At 39.8% G+C, this 18,373-nt stretch overlaps 2 protein-coding genes, 1 non-coding gene and 1 pseudogene across 3 annotated transcripts; 3 read left to right on the top strand and 1 right to left on the bottom strand.

Moving 5' to 3' along the window:
- Positions 1-438: 438 nt before the first annotated feature.
- LOC131327950 (uncharacterized) lies at positions 439-1,673 on the bottom strand. The gene is made up of 3 exons (XM_058361067.1): positions 1,191-1,673; positions 1,058-1,138; positions 439-912 (listed from the first exon to the last, which is right to left on the bottom strand). Exons 1-3 carry the CDS (start codon positions 1,671-1,673, stop codon positions 439-441), a joined length of 1,038 nt encoding a protein of 345 aa, XP_058217050.1.
- LOC131328098 (small nucleolar RNA R71) lies at positions 1,519-1,625 on the top strand. Its single transcript, XR_009200380.1, has one exon. It is a non-coding gene; the product is annotated as a small nucleolar RNA R71 (small nucleolar RNA).
- A 7,979-nt stretch (positions 1,674-9,652) lies between the features above and the next one.
- Positions 9,653-12,239, top strand: LOC131326048 (L-type lectin-domain containing receptor kinase SIT2-like). The gene has a single exon (XM_058358637.1). The coding sequence runs from the start codon at positions 9,854-9,856 to the stop codon at positions 11,888-11,890; it is 2,037 nt and encodes a 678-aa protein (XP_058214620.1). The 5' UTR covers positions 9,653-9,853; the 3' UTR covers positions 11,891-12,239.
- Positions 11,927-17,215, top strand: LOC131327948 (receptor like protein kinase S.3-like; annotated as a pseudogene).
- The last annotated feature ends 1,158 nt before the right edge of the window (positions 17,216-18,373 follow it).

Here is an 18,373-nt window from a genome sequence, read left to right as displayed (position 1 = left end):
CGTCCTCAACTACTCCACGTGGCACCTTAATGGATCTATCAGCTAATTGTAAGGTAATCGACGTGGGCTTCAACTCCCCAAGTCCCAATTGTTCGTACACCGAGTAAGGTATCAAATTGACACTAGCCCCTAAGTCTAGCAATGCTCGCTCAATGACATGGTTCCCCATTCCTATGGAAATAGTAGGGGTGCCTGGATCTTGTAACTTAGGGGGAGCAATTGATTGGAACACTGAGCTCACTTGCTCAGTGAAAAGGACCTTTTTCGATACATTGGTTTTACATTTCCTCTTTTGAGTACAGAGGTCCTTCAAAAACTTAGCATAAGTGGGGACTTGTTTGATCGCATCTAGGAGAGGAATGTTTACTTTGACTTGCTTAAAAACCTCAAGGATATCCTCCATAGATGCTCCCCTCTTAGGAAAGGGAGATGGTGCATTCAAACATGATGGGAATGGGGCTTTAGGCACATAGGGTGGCACCTTGGGGCCGCTGACACGGAAGTGGGTGATGCAGGTGTGACTAGAGGGGTTCCATCTTTACTCTGTGAACTCTCCTTCCCAAAGTCATCGGGGTCGGAGGGAGCCAAATGCTCTTTCGGCTTCACTTTCTCTGGTCGGGTTTCGACCTCTCTCTTATTGCGCAAAGTCATAATTACCTTAGCATCAGCAGGAGGCGAGTCATGAACCAAAAACTGTCTTCCATGGGGTTGGACAAGCTGACTGGGCAACCTACCTTCTTCTCTACGATTGAGTGCATTGGCTATTTGACCCACTTGGGTCTCTAACCTTGCGATGGACTGTGTGTTGGTGCGCACCTGCTGTTGGGTGTCATTTAGTCTACCAAGCGCTTGTAGCACCTTTTCCTCAAAGGATGGATCCCGCGAGGATTGGGGATGTGCTTGCTGCTGATTCTGTGAGAGATAGGCCCAGGGTTAAACTGTGTGTTGAATGGCCTAGGCTGCTGGGCGAAACTATTACCCTGGTGTTCCGTCTTCCATGAGAAATTGGGATATTTGCTCCATCCCTGGTTATAAGTAGTGGAAAAAGGATCATTACCCGGTTTGGAGAAACCTTGCGCATTGGCATACCCTTGTGCAGCATTAACCTGTTCTTGCACAAACAAAGGGAATTGTGGTGCTGCAGGACAGTCAACAATATAATGGGCCAGACTAGCACATAAAGAACATGCCTCCTGATAAGGTGGAGGCTGTGAGGTGGCCAATTCCTTGGTGAGAAGCTGTTCAACTTTCTCAGTCAGTGCATCTACTTTAGATTGGAGGTCATGAGATGGTTTAATCTCATACATACCTCGTGGCTTATCAGAACCAGTAATGACTGACTTAGTTCTCCTCTCAAAAGAAACATTTTGCAGGGACCCTTCGCTCATAGTTTCAAATAACTGCCAGGCATCCTCTTCATTCTTAACCATCACAGAGCCTCCACATGAGGCATCAACCATCACACGATGCTGCGGATGCAGCTCGGAATAAAAACTCTGTACTAATTGCCACTTAGGTATGTCATGGTGCGGACACTTACGAATGAGATCACCATATCTCTCCCAAGCCTCATAGAACTGTTCATTCTCAGCTTGTTGAAAAGTGGTAATCTCTTGCCGAAGTCTGAGTGTTTTTCCTATGGGGAAGAATTTCTTAAGGAATGCCGCACTCATTTGCGCCCAAGATGTTATAGAATAAGCTGGCAAAGTACTAAGCCAATGTTTGGTGTTCCCTATTAAAGTGAATTGAAACAAAATCAATCTCAATGCATCCATCGGAAAATTATGAATTAAAAGCATGGAACTGAGGGCTTCAAATTTAGTGATGTGTTGATATGGATCCTCTTGAGATTGCCATTGAAACTTAGGGAGCATTTGGAGAGTACTAGGCTTAATCTCATAGTTGTTAGCCGTGATGGCAGGTAGTCGTACACATGATGGTGTAGTGTACGCTATGGGGGCAAAGTGTGAGTTGAGAGGGAGGGGGTTAGGTACCACAAGTGCTCCATCAGTATCATCTGCCATTGTGACTAAGTTGGTCTGTTTGTTAACCCTACATCTCCTATCTAAATCCAAATTAAGAGGTAAGAGTTCGGTTTCCAAAGACCGACGACCAAGCATGCAAGTTCAATACCCCAGAGGTGTTAAAACCGGGTACTCCAGACACAGACACTAATTTGCCAAAAAGAAGAACAAACTCACAGTGGATCAACGAAATCGCTTTATATCACGGCACCGCTTCTCCACAGTGATCTTTGCTCGTTTTGTCGCCTCGTAACTTGTAGCTAAGAGTACCAAAACTAACAAACAAAATAAAAATAAAAAACAATGAACTAATCTAAAAAAACTAATTAAATTATCGCAACCGTGCAAATTGTCCCCGGCAACGGCGCCAAAATTTGACCGCGTCATTCCGTGTCAAAAATAAATTTATAAAAATCACGAATTAACTACTACTCCGTAGAATAATGGTTAAGACCGAGTATCGTTCCAACGGGGACTGAATGGCTAAGTTATGACAAATTCGATTAGTTTGCAGATTAGTTCAGAAAGAAAAGAATTGATTGATTTGGTTTGTTCGGAATAACCTAATTAAATTAAAACAATGAATTAAAAGGTTTGAAAACGATGGAGGAAAATATCTAGGATTTGGAATCCACTCCGACCGCATAACAACAATATGCATAGGTTAGGTTTATTTATTCGAATCAAAAGGGATTATCGCTAGGACTTGCAAATCCTAACAATAATCGTCAAGAAAATAATCATGTTATTAAAAGGCATAAACTATCTCATAGCACGGACCGTCTCTCAGGAACACGATTTGGCCACCTAGCGGCACGATCCGTCTTACGAGCATAATCTATCTCAGAACTCTAACCACAATCGATGAAAACCATTGCAAAACTAGGTATTTGAAATCCGGAATACAAATACTCAATAGATAAGAAAAAGTAAAATCATTCCATTCAATTGAAACGGAAAGGATTCTTAGTCTCACAATCGATCCGAATAATAAACCTAAAATCCATACATAAAATAGAGTTACTTGGTGTGAAGTTTCATCTTCCCCCTAGACAAGGGGTTTAGCCGACCATGGAGAAGAAAGATGTGATCGAGATTGAAGAACGAACGAAGAACATGGAGAAAATCTCCCTATCACGCCTCTTTTTTCTCTCGTTTCTGGACAGCTGCTGGGAAAAGTCAAGGTAACCTAAGTAATAAACTAAGTCCCCTTTTATAGTTGGCCCACAAACGAAACAAAGAATTAATGCCCCGCTGCCCGCTGGTCCGGACCAGCAGCTTCATTGTCCGGACCAGAATATCAGATTGTTCAATTTCTATTCAAGACTTGGTTGTCCGGGCCAGCAAGTCTTTGGTCCGGACCAGATTGTCAGCCTCTGCCGTTTCGCTCCTCTTCTCGCTGTGGCCTCCACCGGAACATCCTTAATTCACGATTATTACTCCAAAACATGTCTGAATGCTCCGTAAGCCCTAAAACACTACAAACCAATTAAATCTCGTTAAATAACATTAGTTAAGACCGACAAAACCTAAGTTAATGGGAATAAACGGGTGCTTTTCAGCACCTATCACTCTTCAACAGTTTAAATCACGTGTAAATTGGAGTTCGGGAAAAATCGTAACAAGCCCGCGAAGTAAGGCATTTCTTGCTGCTTTATGGTGCGCCCGGGGCGCATTGGAGTGCGCCTGGAGCGCATGTAATTGCGCCTGAGGCGCACAACACAAATCATAGATATGTCATCTCTTCCCCTCCTGCCCAACCATGCCCCGTCTCTTCTTCTTCCCTCTTCTTCCTTCAGTGCTACAACCACTACCTCACCACCTAGACCAAGATCAAATCCCGCATTCTTAGGTTCTTTTTTTTTGTGAGTGTGTTTCACCACCATTTTTTTCCAACAACTACAACCACCTCATAACCATTGTTTCACCACCTCTCACTTCACCGTACCGCCACTACCACTATCACCACCTCCGTCACTTTGCCCCCATATATAATTGTCACCCTTCCACTAACCCATCGCCGCCTCACAACCCCACATCTTACTACCGCCATCATTGCGGTACTAGCTCCACCAGCAATACTTCAAGGCATTATCACCACAACCACCTTAATTGTTTAATTCCACCATCTCTTTCTGTAATTACCAAATAGGTTTTGATTCAATTGAAAAGAATGGTGATCGATGAGAGAATTTTGCCAAAATAATTTGTTTTTTGACCGGTAAGGATAAAATTTTCAAATCTTTTAATTTCAAAATAATTTTGGATCCAAACTCCGGCCCTTGTGTTAGAAATTAAACTCAACAAGTTTTTCAATGGTTCAAATCATGCACAAATCGGAGTTTGGAAGTGTCTGTGGCAAACTCGCGAAGTTAGGCATTTTTGCTGCTTTAAGGTGCGCCCGGAGCGCATAGGAGTGCGCCTGGGGCGCATGTGATTGCGCCTTAGGCGCACTGCACAGCACATAGATATGTCATCTCTTCCCCTCCTGCTCAACCACGCCCCATCTCTTCTTCTTCCCTCTTTCTTCACCACCACCACTATCTCACCACCTAGACCAAGATCAAATTCTGCAATCTTAGTGTTTTGTCTTTTTTGTGTGTTTCACCACCATTTTTTCTCAACAACTATAACCACATCTCCACAACTACCACCACCTCATCGCCATTGTTTCACCTCCACCATTATCGCTTCACCATACCGCCACCACCACCGATACAACCACTACCATTACTTCACCTCCACCAGTACCACTATCACCATACCATCACCCCTGGACACCATCAATTCACCAACTTAATTATTCGGTGTCGCGAGCTAGGAGTCGTATGACAAGTGGTGCCGTGATCAACCCCTTTTTTTTTTTTTAATGTTAGCAAGACAAGTGGTAATTTTAAATTATATAGCTTACAGGAACATGGATGCTCAATGGCAAAAGCAGGAGTTGTGTCCAATGCGATCACACCAAGTCATACGCCGAAAAGTAAACTCAATATGCTCTACATACATTTCTTTAAGTGCTCAATTCAGGTGCTTTACAGGCCGGAAAACCTCGTCTTTTATACCTTCCCAAAGGAGGTCGAGCTTTATCTTTTCAATCCTCGCATAATGTTGGTATGTGGTTCTTTACATATAGTGGTGTGGTGTGACACGAAAATAAAAATATTCTTTGGTATAGGTGATGAGATATACCATACATGGATTTTCATTTTGTGTACCAAAAAAGTAATTATTTATCGCTTTATGAGGTTCTCAACTCAAAACGAACCAAAAAAAACTACTTTATTATCTTGAATTATTTGAATTGCCTTTTAAATTAAAATGATACATAGTTGCAACCCAAATGACAAATGAAATTTTAGTTTAACCCAGTGCTCTGTTTTTAGATATGTATTTTCTGAACTTAATGTGGTCAAATGAAAATTCAAATCCGAAAGTGAAATTTTTTTTTTTTTTGGAGGAAGAGCAAGAAATGCATTAATAATAAAAGAGAGAAAGGTACAACTGTGCTATCACTATTACAATAAGGAAGACATACCAATGACGCGCGAAAACCAAACTAGGCCTAAGTAGCAGAACACAGTGTACTAATACACAAAAACAACAGCATCTATGCTATCACCAGAAGATAAAAGCCAACATGAAGCCTAGGGACGCTGACAAGTCGACAACCAGCGAAGACCAACAGGGGCCTAATGAACGGAACATAGTATTGAGTGCGTGGAATATGTGTGTGTGGCACGAAACTAGTACAACCTAACAAAAACAAGTACAAATGAAACGATAGCAACTACAACACAAAAACCACCAACGCAAAAACTAACCGACCGACCCCAGTGCACAACAAACTACAACTGAACTTATTACCAAGACTCAACAAATGCATCACCAGATAACCACAACCAGATCTTGTTAACCGAAGGTGGCCAAACTGCTGGCCGGATCGCGCCCAGAATGAACGGCGGCCAACGCAAATCAGTTTGCCATTAAAACTGAACAAACCTCAGCGCAAAATTCCTGTTCCGACCGCAAGACCCCCTCAACCAAAATTGACCACACCGCTGGCCAGATTGTGCCCATTTTTTACGGTAGGCGACTGTTTGTACCACAATTAAGATTTCCATTTCCACCCGTCGATCTGGCGACACGTGGCAAGGGTAGATATGGGCAAGTAAGAGGATAGAATGGACTTAACTTAATAATTTAGAATCGATGGTGAAACTACAGAAAGTCTTGTCCGTCGATTGACCTACACGTGGCGTGTTCCAAGGGCCCTTTGATCCGTCGATCAGGGGACAGATGGCAAAAGGAATTGGATCCCATGATCCCACGATTGAAGAGGACGATAACCGCAATTAACGAGACAATTTTCTGAACGTGGGCATGATCGGCAGTTGGAGGAAGTTCTTAATTAGAAATCAAGGGAGTCTTTCAACTGCCACTTTGGGGGGAAGATTTGAATTCAAATGTAAGGAGGGCTTATTTAAGAACAAGTCAGTAGCAGTTTCAAGGACACACAAACAACGCCAATCAGGCCTTTATCTTTTCTTTTCTATGAGTAGAATTAACTTGTAATTGTTCACTCAATCATCTCGATTGGATGTTCTTCTACTTTGAGGGTTAATAAAGTTCATTTTGTTAATTTTCTTCCATACTTCATCCACTTCATTATTTGTTTCCAAAAAAGTCCTGAAATACGGCAAGGAACCAAACTCCACTTTTCACACCCACATTCCAGCAAACCTCGAATACAATTTCCCATCGATTCTCCGTCGATTGGAAAGAAAACAAGAATTTTGGTAACAGCGACACAGATCAGTTGGCCATGAAACAGAACAAACCTCCGCGCGAATCTCCTGTTCCCTAAGAAGCTCCCGTCATACTTGCAATAACACAACTAAAGCACCCCTCAGCCACGCAGGGGATAGGGCTGATCGAATCCAACGGGGAAGGGGAGTGACGAGAGGTGAAGTTGGGTCCAATCGGAAAAGAAAAAGAAAAGAGGAGAAGCCGAACGGAAAAGGGAAAGGGCGATCGGCTGGATGATTTAGAAGAAGCATGCGTGGATTCCCTCTTCCGAATGTCTTTTTTCCCGAGATATGCAAGATACAAATGCAACTTAACAAGTGGGAGACAAGTGAATATGACTTTCTTCGTTTGATGGCTAAGCCTATGTCTTTTTTCCCGAGATATGACTTGCCATCTTGGTATGTATTTGAAGATATTTTAAGGGCTCAGAATGTCTAGTATCTTGCCATCTTTGTATGTATTTGAATGTCTTTTGGTACAATTATTTGGAGAAATACTACAATTCACATGATAATTACACAGATTGGCTATGAACGTACAATTGTAGGGTTGTCTTACATATATCTGCTGGCGCTAAAAGAATGTTGGGGTTTTGATTTTGATATCGTTATGTTTTGCTCTATTTCGTTCCTGATTGAAGTTTCGTTAAATGCCTTGTGAATCTTCATTCTGTTTCTCTTGTGCAGTCTAAGGATGAATGTGAATACCTAAACATGATGTTATGTTTTCTTATAAGGCTTTGTTTAGTCAGGTGTTGCAAAGCCTAAAGATGACTTTAATATTGTTGATGAGGCTAGTAGCAGGAGGGGTGGTGGAGGAGGGGTCTCCTTTTGTTTTGGTGTTTCTGTTGGTTTTGCAGATCTTGATGATAGAGTTTACATTCGAATAGATGGAGCTTGGTAGAAACAAGGAATTGCGAATGCTACCATCCTCATGGACAGTTTGCTTCTTAGTAAGTTTTGGCGAAAAGATATTAAACAGGATGAGTGGATAGGCTATATTATTTCAGATATTTGGGGTTTATGTAATAGGTTGAACTCTATATCGATTGTAAATTTTAGTAAAGTCTCAGTGCAAGGAGGGCTAGTTATTGTTTGACTGCTACATTTTGGTAATGGTATAGTTTGGATCTCCTCCTCTCTCCTCTCTCCTCCCATTTTTTGGAGAAATTTTTTTTTATTTGTTTCCCTTTCTTAAAAAATTCTGGAATTAAAAAAAAATCAAATCAAATCAATTCGGATCCGATTTTTTTGGATTCGGATTTGGATTACCACTATCGGATCCAAGTCTTATTGAGTTCGGATCGGATTTGTTGAATTCGAATTGAATCCGGACTATTGACAGGCCTAACTAGGATGATGGACATCGCGACGCCCAACCAGCAAGAGAGCAGAGAGAGGCAAAGAGGCAGCGGAAGCGGCTGAAAGACAAGGCAGCAACAGGACATCAAACACGCTCGGAGCAGCAGCGCAAAGGACAGAGGAGGTTAAAAGGATGCTTATTCGTGGAAAAGAGGGGTGCTTTTGCAGGCGGTGGAGGGGGTGTGGCGGGGGAGGAGGCGGCAGCCTCCCCCGCACCGTGAGAGGGCTTAGCTTATATCCGAAAGTGATACGATAAAATACCTCCACATTAGTTGCTAATTTTTGGAATTTGACAGGGTCAAGTGATACAATAATTTCGGAGGTGGCGTCACCATTGCCGATATTGATCGGGCGAACTCTGCTATAGGATTAGAGATACAGGCAATTAATTCAAGTAATACATTGAAATACTCTAATCTACAATCAACTAGAGCAAAAAGGTATAAAAAGCCATCAAAAAGTCTATAGTATTCAGCAATTTTTTTTTTTTGATAATGATGGGCGAAGTTTGGTACTATATTTTTGGTATGCGACCTTTCTCTTGGAAATGTCTTCAAGACTAATTAAAGCTGTCTCATATTTTCAGTACCATTAGGTCTCATTACAATTTACAACTGTCTTTCAGTACCATAAGGTCCCATTACATATTACATATTTTCTAGCGTACCAAAAAAAAAAAAAGGGTCCCATTACAGTTGTCTTGGAAAAATCTTCATGTCCTGTTAAGATATATACATCACAATTCTGTATATTCTTTGTACATGACCTTTCACTGGGAAAAGTCTTCAAGACCTAATTAAGCTCTCTCTCATTTTCACTATGGAAAAGTCTATTGAGTACATGCACATAGGTACATACATCGCGTACAAACGCGTTTTGGACCAATATCGGGTCCCAAAAAACTGATCCGAGCCTCTCATTTTATTCAAAATGGATTGTCTAGGGTTCTTGAAAAAAATAAACTCAATCCAATGTCGGTAAAAATGTTTACAAAACATCTAAACTTGCTTCATAATTCAGGCCAGCTTCGTTTGTGAAGAAAAGTATATATTCGTATATGCCTTTACTGATTTCAGATAGAGTTTATTTTCTACAGGGACTCTAAACAACCCATTTAGAACAAAATAAGCGGCTCGGATTAATTTTTTGAGACCCGAGATGGGTCAAAAATGCGTATATAAGCGATGTACGTACCTATGTATGTACCTCTAGCAAAGCTGTTTTCAGTACCATAACAATTGTTTGGGAAAAATATTCATGTCTTATTAAGATATCTCACATTCATTTGGTCTGTCTATTCACTGCTGTGTTTGTAGTGCCTTGTCAGTTGTCAAGTGCTTATATACTATCCATGGCCACAAAAAGCTGTCTTTTAGAATAACATTGGAGTCCAAGAAAATACATCATGTGATACAAGAAAAAATAAAATTTGCAAGGGACATGACTCACATGAGGAGAATGACATGGTGACTAGTACATTGGAATCACAGTGAAGTTATTGTCATTGACTCACAAACTTTGGTTTCTTTAGTTGACTTGATGCCTTCTATGCAACGGTGTTGAATCCTCAAATCCCCGTTATAAACAAAGAAGAATCTATCTCCTAACAAAACTAACCATCCACTGCTACAGCAAGAAGCTCTTCTCGAAATTGTTAAAATGACTTCCACACCGGTATTAGTTTATTTTCTGATACTTTTATTTTTTTGCTTGAATCCCCTAGCCATGGCTGTAGATGAAAACCAGTTCGTGTATAATGGCTTCAATGGAGCCCCTATTCACCTTGATGGGGTTGCAAAAATCCATTCCAATGGTCTTTTGCAGCTAACCAACAGTTCAAAGCATGGGATTGGTCATGCTTTCTACCAGTTTCCGGTTAGATTTCATACATCTTCGTCCACGTTAAACCAAGATCTTTCATTTTTCACCCATTTTGTGTTTGCCATTGTTCCTGTGGTAACAAATCTGAGTGGTCATGGAATGGCCTTCTTCATCTCACCATCTATGGATTTCAACAAATCTGTAGGTAGCCAGTATTTTGGGCTCCTCAATTCTTCTGACATTGGGCTCCCTTCCAACCATCTGTTGGCAATTGAGCTCGATACCATTGAGAATTCTGAATACAATGACATAAACGATAACCATGTTGGAATTGATGTTAATAGCTTAGAATCAAATGTATCTGCAGCCGTCACGTATTACTCCAACGGAGAACGGATAAATCGAAGCTTGGAACTTGCAAGCGGGAGTCCAATGCACGTTTGGATTGAGTATGATGGGTTTGAGAATGTACTCAATGTAACACTTGCACATATTAAGAGCCCGAAACCAGATCAGTCTCTCCTGTCAACACACATCAACCTTTCTTCAATTCTATTGGATTCTATGTATATTGGTTTCACCGCTACTACAGGAGCAGTTTCAGGGAACCACTACGTTCTTGGTTGGAGCTTTAATAAAAGTGGGAAAGCACAGGGCCTAGAAATTTCAAAGCTTCCTTCACTTCCTCATCAAAGAAAACCCGGTCAAGGAATTACAGGTCGAGGAATTACAGTTTTAGTGACAACGATATTCATTGGGCTGACTATCACAATTGCAGGGACATTTTACGTGTTGAGGAGGAAAAAGTATGAAGAAATACGTGAAGATTGGGAGAGGGAATATGGCCCTCATAGGTTTTCCTATAAGGATCTCTTCAAAGCTACCAGAGGTTTCATAGACGAAGAGCTTCTTGGAGCAGGAGGTTTCGGAAAGGTTTATAGAGGAGTACTTCAATCTTCGAAGGAACAAGTGGCAGTCAAGAAAGTCTCCCGTGATTCAAAACAAGGGATCAAGGAGTTTGTGGCCGAAATCGCTAGCATGGGAAGGCTAAGACACAGGAACTTGGTGCAGCTCCTTGGCTATAGCCGGCGGAAGGGAGAGCTGCTCTTGGTCTACGATTATATGCCAAACGGAAGCCTTGACAAGTTCCTATTTAGCAATGAAAAGCCGGTCCTCAACTGGGCACGACGGTATCATATCATCAGAGGAGTAGCATCCGCCCTTCTATATCTGCACGAAGAATGGGACCAAGTTGTTCTTCACAGAGACGTGAAGGCTAGTAATGTTCTATTGGATGCTGATCTAAACGGAAGGCTAGGGGATTTTGGTCTTGCTAGATTATATGATCATGGAGCAAACCCAGAAACAACCCATGTGGTGGGGACAGTTGGGTACCTTGCACCAGAGCTTACTAGAACCGGAAAGGCTACGACAAGCACTGATGTGTTTGCTTTCGGTGCATTCATTCTCGAAGTAGCTTGCGGAAGGAGGCCCGTACAAGTACAACAGTTGCCTGACGAGGTGATTTTGGTTGATTGGGTTTTCGAGAAGTGGAAGGAGGGAGCGATTCTTGAAACAAGTGATCCTAGATTGGGAGGAGAGTATTTGGAGGAGGAAATGGAGTTGGTTTTGAAACTAGGACTGCTTTGCTCAAAGTCTAATGCAGTGACAAGACCTAGCATGCGGCAAGTGATGCAATACCTTGATGGAGATGCCCTATTGCCGGAGATAATTCACGAGAGCACAAGTATCGGCACAACAGGTCTAGGTAATGAAGCATTTTCTGATTCTGTTATGTCATTTCCATCAACCATTGTGAAGTCTTCTGCTCCCTCTGTAGCTAGCACAGAGTCAATACTCACTAGCGGTCAGTAAATTTGAAAGTTTCAAGTGCCTTGGATAATGCTAATGATGCAGGTGCGTATTAATGCTTATGGGAAATAATGTATAATTATTATGCTGAGAAAACTTTTTAGCATCTGGTCAAAGAGTCTAGTTATTTTTTGTATTTCTTTTATGAATCTTTCTATCATTTTTCTTGAGTCTGATTGTCTTTTCTTTTTTTCTACGAGTTTTCCTAGTAGTTTGGAGTCAAAGTATTGTTTATCGTTTATTTAGAGTCTTGAAAATGTAATTGCTTTTATTCCTATTCTTGGAGGGATGTTCAAGATATCTATTGAAGGCTTTAACCATGAATGAAAAGGAGTTTGAGTTGATTATTGAATTATTGTGCAAGTGCGTCTTGCTTGGAGTGAGTGATTCCTTCAACAATTAAGTGGGTGGCATGGTCTCATTGAGTGACATCCGCGATTAATAGCGTCGAGTGACAACCGCCACCCCCGATTGAGTGGCATCCCTGGACTATCCTAACCTCGCGGGTCTCGGCCTACATCAGCTAGATCTTGGTGTTTTTTTCTTTGGAAATGGATAATGCTAGTTTTTTTTTGGAAGAAAGGCAAGAAATGCTAGGTTGTTAGTGGGAGTTAGAACTTTTAAGAGTTGAACCTAAGACTAGATGAATTTGGAACAAGCATACAACTACTTGGCTAGCTCGCCACTTCATACTCTCTCCGTTCCACTTTGTTGTTGTGCCTGTTTCCTTTTTGGCACTTCAGAAAAAATTGTTTATATCTCCTAATCTATAATATTTTTTATCATTTAAAAAACTTTGTTTAAAAAAAATTAATTAAAATTTATCAACAAGATCCATATTGAATATATAAAATATTATAAATTAAGAGCTATTGACCTTTCGAGACGTCCAAAAAAGGAACAGGCATAACGAAATGGGACGGAGGGAGTAGTTTGAATGTGTGAGACTAAAAAGAAGGATAGCTTCTATTGACTTTGAGGTATTTAGCTATATATCATATTTTGATATATCTGTGCACATGTCTTGGACTTTGTTGCTCAAGTGTGCTCATGTAGTCTAGTCTAGATTTATTGCCTTAGCTATTAGAAGATCCTCAAGGATCACGTTCCTATCCTATCATTGTACTCTAGATTGGATTATAGAGTTCAATAAGTAATCGATATTGATATTGCACTTATAAGAAAAAAATTATTCATAAAAATATATCGATCATTTGCAATTTACATGGTATCAGAGCCCATTGTTTTGTTCGCTGTCTTCCTCTCCTGATTGTCTCTTGTTCTAGTGCAAGCCAATCTCAGTTAGTTGATTGGTTCTGACTCACTTCTGAGTACTACATAGGTTTTCCTTGATAAGACCTCTTTGACGCGCGTGTCTAGACCCGGTAATCAGTATAACTCTTGCATCCTTGCTCTGATATCTGTTTTCATTAGTCTTTTCCTACGAATATGGCCTCATCCGATATTATTTAAAACATCTCCGTCAAATTCGCTGGTCTCAATTACAATCATTGGTAAGAAAACGAATCCCATAAAATCGAATGATCAAAGGGATGATGCCTTTGAAAACTGGATGAATGGGCTAGGGATAACACTAAAATCATTACCTGGATTGCAAACTCTGTTAGTGTCTCTATTAAAATGCAACTAGGTAAAATTGAGACTGCAAAACAAGTTCGGGATTTAGCGTTGTGTTCAAATTTACTACTTTGCAAGAAAATACAAGCTTGAGATGGATATTCGAGATCTTAAACAAACGAAAGGACAATCTGTCTTTGATTTTTACTCTGAAATGTCCATTATCTTTATTCTACTACTACCCAGAAGCTTGATGGTTTGGGCTTCGGCTTGCTTCCAACCTGGTTGGAGTACAGTGTGGTGTGACTGCTACTATGAAACCACTGAGACAGACGCCACAGACTTCGGTTTGCATATGTTGATCCATTTACAGTCTATATTTTTGTTCAATTTAGTTTCTGTAAATTTATTGATTTTAGTTGTTTAATTTTCCCAGCGTTTCATTCGGTTCTGCATTTGATTAATAAATCAGTTTAATGTTCATTGTTTTCATTACTATTTCGCCCACAAGTTAATGATTAAAATTGATTTTACCCCAACTGTTACTGTACTTCACAAATCTCAGTTTTCACTTTACTATACCAATCAAGTCTTCAACGCCTGATCCAAGGAGTTTTACAATGAGAACAAAAAGCGACTTGGGCTAGTTCCGCTAAGGAAAATAAGTAGTACTCTAGTACTTATTTTTTGAATTAAAGGTGATGTATTGTGAGAGAATGACATTTCTCGTAAAGAAAAAATAAGAACTTTAGCAGAACGGGAAAATCAAGGTCCCATCACACCTTAATATTAACTATCTTTCAGTACCATAAGGTCCAATTACATATTTTCCAGTGTACTAAAAAAAAGAAGAAGGTCCCATTACAACTGTCCTGGAAAAATCTTCATGTCCTGTTAAGATATCTCCATCACAATTCTGTATATTCTTGGTACATGACCTTTCTCTTGGAAAAGTCTTCAAGTAGATCTTTTCTTTTCTAAGTAAATGCTAAGTTTCGCTAGGGTTTTTTTTTTTTTTTTTTTGGGTTTTTTTTGTTTTGTCCTTGCGTGTTTGTTCATTTTGCATCAAATTTTTGTGGACTATTGTTTCAATAGTTCACAAAAAAAATTTGAATAAAAACAAAACCAAAAAAAAAGTCGAAAATCCCCGAAGTCATTACTTAGCCGAATCAGGGTAGTTGGCAAGTTGCAGTGCCTTTGTCAAGTATTTAATGTCGTGGACACACCTTCCTCTTTTTTCTCCCACGTGCCTCTCTCTCAGTCAAGTAAAGTGAAACAATCAGGTGCAACTTTTATTTTTTGTTTCAATAAGCTTTTTCCCAAAATTACCATGTTGAAACATTTTTAAAAGCACACTGAAATGTTAAAATGATCTAGCTAGTTAGCCATTCCTGAACAAAACTTGCTTACTCTTTCAGAATCACAATTGAGTCCAAGAAAATACATAACGTGCTGATGCAACAAAAAATCGCAAGCACATGATTTACATGACAGCAACAGACCATTTATTTTGAGCTCTGATACTCTGGTTATTTTAGAAATTCGACGACCCAAAAAGTACACACAACCACACGAAGAATAATCAATCAAAATACGCGAAGAAAGCACGGCATACAAACTTAAGGAGTTACCTAATTGGGTTACATCCACGATTCATACAAGCTTTTTACTACTCCCTCCGTCCCAAAATAATTATCCGATTTGCAAAACAAGAACTTAAAAATAATACGAATTTTTCAAGAAAAGCTCAATTTTTTTTCAACAATTTGCTAGATATTCATGAGTTCTTTTAATTGATAAAAAAAGTTAGAATTTTTTCTTGTAAAAAACATATTATTTTTAAGTTATCGTTTTGCGAACCGGACAATTATTTTGGGACGAAGGGAGTACTATATAGCGAATTTAAAAGAGAGTACAGTTTGTATACTACGCAAAAGCGAAGTGTCTATCCTGTGGTTTTGCCTCACCAATTACTAGAGCCCATGCTGTCAAAACCCGTCATAGTTTACAAAATTTATCACTACAAAATATAAGCATATAGTAATTCCCCCAAAAATGCAACCATTACAATATTCCAAAATCCATCATTTGAAAATTATTTTTCTTGCACTTTTTGTTCCAAACATACTAATTAAGTCTCCATAGTCAAGCTGCTTCACCAATTCCTTCTCAATAAACAATATAGTCAATCTATTTCATCTTTCTTGAGATAGATGTGTCTTTCTATCAACACACTTCAATCTTTCTTCAATTCTGTTGGATTCCATGTATGTTGGTTTCTCTGCTTCTACGGCATTGCTTACAGGGAACCACTATGTTCTTGGTTGGAGTTTCAATAAAAGTGGGAAAGCACAGGGCCTTGAAATTTCAAAGCTTCTTTCACTTCCTCATCAAAGAAAACACGGTCTAGAAATTACAGTGTCAGTGACAATAGTAGTCATTGAGCTGACTATCACAATTGCAGGGACATTTTACGTGTTGAGGAGGAAAATGTACGAAGAAATACATGAAGATTGGGAGAGGGAATATGGCCCGCATAGGTTTTCCTATAAGGATCTCTTTAAAGCTACCAGAGGTTTATAGACGAAGAGCTTCTTGGAGCAGGAGGTTTCGGAAAGGTTTATAGAGGAGTACTTCAATCTTCAAAGGAACAAGTTGCAGTCAAGAAAGTCTCCCATGATTCAAAACAAGGGATGAGAGAGTTTGTGGCCGAAATTGTTAGCATTGGAAGGCTAAGGCATAGAAACTTGGTGCAGCTCCTCGGCTATAGCCGGCAGAAGGGAGAGCTTCTCTTGGTCTATGATTATATGCCTAACGGAAGCCTTGACGAGTTCCTGTTTAGCAATGAAAGATCAATCCTTGGCTGGGCACAATGTTATCGTATCATCAGAGGAGTAGCATATGCCCTTCTGTATCTACATGAAGAATGGACCAAGTTGTTCTTCACAGAGACGTGAAGGCTAGTAATGTTCTATTGGACTCTGAACTAAATGTATGGCTAGGTGATTTCGGTCTTCCTAGATTATACGATCATGGAGCAAACCTCGAAACTACCCATGTGATGGGGACAATTGGGTACCTTGTTCCTAAGCTTTCTAGAACCGGAAAGGCAACCACAAGCGTTGATGTGTTTGCTTTTGGTGCATTCTTACTCGAACTAGCTTGCGAAAGGAGGCCCATACAACTACAACAGTCGCCTGACGCGGTAGTTTTGGTTGATTGGGTTTTCGAGAAATGGCAAGAGGGAGCGATTCTCGAGACAAGTGATCCTAGATTGGGAGGAGATTATTTGGAGGAGGAAATGGAGTTGGTTTTGAAACTAGGCTTGCTTTGCTGAAAGTCCGATGCAGCAACAAGACCTAGCATGCAGCAAGTGATGCAATACCTTGATGGAGATGTCCTGTTGCCGGAGATAATTCGTCATAGCACAAGTATTGGTACAATAGGTCTTGGTAATGAAGCATCATCTGAATTTGTCATGTCATTTCCGTCATCCATTGTAAAGTCTTCTGCTCCCTCAATATCTAGCACAGAGTCAATACTCACAATTCGGTAAATTTGAAAGTTTCCAGTGCCTTGGATAATGCTAGATCATGGGGTTTTTTTCCTTCTGGAGGAAAGGCAAAAAATGTTTATTTGTTAGTGGGAGTTTGAAAAGTTGAACCCAAAACTAGATGAATTTGGAACAAGCATGCAACCACTTGCGTTGCTTCGCAAGTTCATAGTTTGAATGTGAGACTAAAAAGAAGGATAGCTCATAGCTGCTATTGGGTGAAGGAGACATAAGTACTTCAAATTTTGTTAGGAAGATAGTTGAACATTACTGATATTTGTATGTACAGAAGCATGTGAATGTTAAATTCTGCAGCTTCTATTGCTTTCTTTGACATTCAGGTATTTAGCTATATGCCTATATATCGTATTTTGATATACTTGTGTACATGTCTTGACTTTGTTACTCAAGTGTGCTCATGTAGTCTAGTCTAGATTTATTGCCTTAGCTATTAGAAGATCCTAAAGGATCACGTTCCTTGGACTAGAAATTGGATCATAGAGTTCAATACAAGTAAGTGATTGTTATTGTATTTATAAAAGAAAATTATTCATAAAAAAAAAAAAAAAGATTGATATTCTGCAATTTACATGGTATCAGAGCCCATTGTTTTGTTTGGTGTCTTCCTCTCCTGATTCTCTCTTGTTCTAGTGCAAGCTAATCTCATTTAGTTGATTGGTTCTGACTCACTTCTGAGTACTACTTTGGTTTTCCTTGATAAGCCCTCTTTGACGTGTCTAGACCCAGTAATCAGTATAACTCTATTAAACCGTGTTCCTCATCAATGAGTGGAGTTATCCCATGTTATTAAGTGATCGCCAATTCCACTCCCAAGCATAGTTTTAAATTGCGGTATGGTCGCCGTCGCGGTATCGGTCGTGATATATCGGTATCGGGACATATCGGTGATACGTCGCGGGAATCGGGTGTCGCGGTCGTGAATTTTTAAAAATCATCAGCAACATGTATAAAACTTGAAAAATATATTGTTGCCCCAAACATTGGCTTAAATTATCACATTTTAATTAGTTTAAGACATGTAATAGCCCATTCTCTTCATGTGAAATATCCGATAATTTATCAAAACTCGCAAGTCAATAAGATTTTACAAATATGAGAAAAATGCAACATTATAAGTTTCGATATAATTGACATAAATAGCAAAAATAAGATGAAGACATTAAAATAAACACACCATAGAGGTTTTACATTACATAATCGCTAGCCACAACTAGTTTCAAGCTCATAGCTTTTAAGTCAAACATAATTTTGCTAATACAACTTCAATGCCAGAATGAATGACGTGGAGGTACCGATACGTACATGAATGACGTGGAAGCAAATATATACATATG

Source organism: Rhododendron vialii, chromosome 5a (assembly GCF_030253575.1).
Source record: "Rhododendron vialii isolate Sample 1 chromosome 5a, ASM3025357v1".
Classification (NCBI taxonomy): domain Eukaryota; kingdom Viridiplantae; phylum Streptophyta; class Magnoliopsida; order Ericales; family Ericaceae; genus Rhododendron; species Rhododendron vialii.
The sequence above is the reverse complement of the archived record's forward strand: the minus strand, read 5'-3'. Positions and strand labels throughout refer to the sequence as shown.